The 1,841-nt window shown below is 38.4% G+C and overlaps 1 protein-coding gene across 2 annotated transcripts in view; it reads right to left on the bottom strand.

Moving 5' to 3' along the window:
* Positions 1-438: 438 nt before the first annotated feature.
* Positions 439-1,841, bottom strand: part of LOC106530011 (hepatic lectin) — a 10,192-nt gene continuing 8,789 nt past the window's right edge. For both annotated transcript variants that reach the window (XM_014025561.1, XM_014025562.1), the window contains 3 exons: positions 1,237-1,361; positions 1,037-1,158; positions 439-931 (listed from right to left, as the gene is read on the bottom strand). In XM_014025561.1, coding sequence (XP_013881015.1) covers positions 742-931; positions 1,037-1,158; positions 1,237-1,361 — 437 coding nt within the window. In that variant the 3' untranslated portion in view covers positions 439-741. The remainder of the gene's footprint in view (positions 932-1,036; positions 1,159-1,236; positions 1,362-1,841) is intronic.

The raw sequence follows: 1,841 nt of genomic DNA, 5'->3' as shown, positions 1-1,841 counted from the left end.
CTTCATTTCTGGACATTTATGGTTTGATTTCTTTGTATGTATGGATCACTTGGGTTGTTACCAACATCTGGTGAAAATTTCATGTCATTAGCACCTCCATCCAGATGATGTGGATTACAGCAACACCGTGTCGCTGACAGTGCTGCAACTTTTCCCTGCAGCTTTATAAATTGGTGTTGTGATGAACTGAGTATTTTACTATCAGCTCACAAATGATGGGATGAATCACTTTTATTTTATTCTTATTTAAAGTTGGATTTTATTAGAAAACACAGATGAGATGTGCTGCCCTCCTCTGGTCAACTACAGCTGATTTTCATCCAATTAGAGTCCTTCTTCATATAATATCTGATAAAACATAATATATTTTTATGTCATTTTAAAGTGTTTCTAGTTTGTTCAGTTTTATCTGATTATTAAAGAACAAAGGAGGCAGGATGAAGAGCAGAAACTAGAACTTTATTTATGAAGAAACAAATAATCCAAAGCTGTCCCACTGATAAAACTGGATTATCTAATCCCCCTTTTATCAAGCGGGCCCTGGAAATCTGAACCTAACAAGAACAGAACTCTAAAACACTAATGAATTAAAGCTGACTAAATTTATAATAAAATACAAAGATTGAGGCTAAAAATCTACTGAATGCTGAAAACTAGAAGGAAGTTCTAACTGTGACATGACGTCCCTGAAAGCAGCCTTCTGGATCCTGGACTGAGATTATTTACAGACTGAACTGAACTTCAAACACATGAACTCTGGTTAAATCCTGGAGATTTCTCACAGACGTATTTGCGAAGGAAATTACAGTAATCGTCATTCCAAGTCTTCCGACTTTGACCTTTTTCTCCCACAATCAACTGCCCACAGTCTTCTCCATCAGGATGCCAATATTTGTCATCGTTGGGCTCCTTGTTGATCCAAAAACTCAAACTAAGAAATAAAGACCATAAAAATCAAGCAACTTTAACTGACAGACCTGTCAGATAAATTGTTAGATTAAAGCAAAATATTTAGCTAAAAATGAACGTGTCAAACCTTTCATTCAGAGGTGATCCATCCACCCACAACCATCTGCCTTCTGTCAGTGAGTCCGTCAGTCCGATCCAGAACGTCTCCAACCCAGAAGTCTTTTCTCTCAGTTTCCTCATCACAAACTCCTGAACAGTAAAACACGATGAACATGAAGAAACCTGATGAAATGTGTGAGAACATGAAGCTGCAGCAGTGTTTCACACCTGCTTCTCTCTGCTGTGGATCTTCAGCAGGTCTCCTCCAACAACTCTGCAGCATCGTCTGCTGTCCTGCCAGGTGGACCCATAGGTGCTGAAGTGATAACACTTTCCTTCATGTTCCTCCCAGCCTGCACCACAACCAGACATTAGGGAAGTGGAAAAAATTGGATTCAAAAAGAACATTAAAAGTCCTAAATAAGTAAAACCAAAATTATGTGATTATCTCAAGTATGAAGGAAGTTCACAGCAGTCACTGAGAGGATTACAGGAACGACTCTAAAATGGTTTGAGTCTTATTTAACTGATAGATTTCAGTTTGTTAATGTTAATAATGAATCAAAAATAAAAAAATCTGTAGTTCCTCTGGATGGTTCTTCTTTAGTGAAATGTTTCGTCTCTCCTCCAAGAGACTTCTTCAGTCTGATGAGTTTCAGGTGAACTCAGCCTTATAAGCTCCGCCTCCACATGGACAAACAGGTTAGTCACATGCAAAAGATAAACAGTCTATGAACAAAAGAGCCAATCAAGCCTATTGTTAGTCTATGGTCCTCTTTTGCATGTGACTAACCTGTTTGTCCATGTGGAGGCGGAGCTTATAAGGCTGAGTT

This window comes from Austrofundulus limnaeus, unplaced genomic scaffold (assembly GCF_001266775.1).
Source record: "Austrofundulus limnaeus strain Quisiro unplaced genomic scaffold, Austrofundulus_limnaeus-1.0 Scaffold484, whole genome shotgun sequence".
NCBI classification, from domain to species: domain Eukaryota; kingdom Metazoa; phylum Chordata; class Actinopteri; order Cyprinodontiformes; family Rivulidae; genus Austrofundulus; species Austrofundulus limnaeus.
This window is presented reverse-complemented; position numbering and strand designations above follow the sequence as displayed.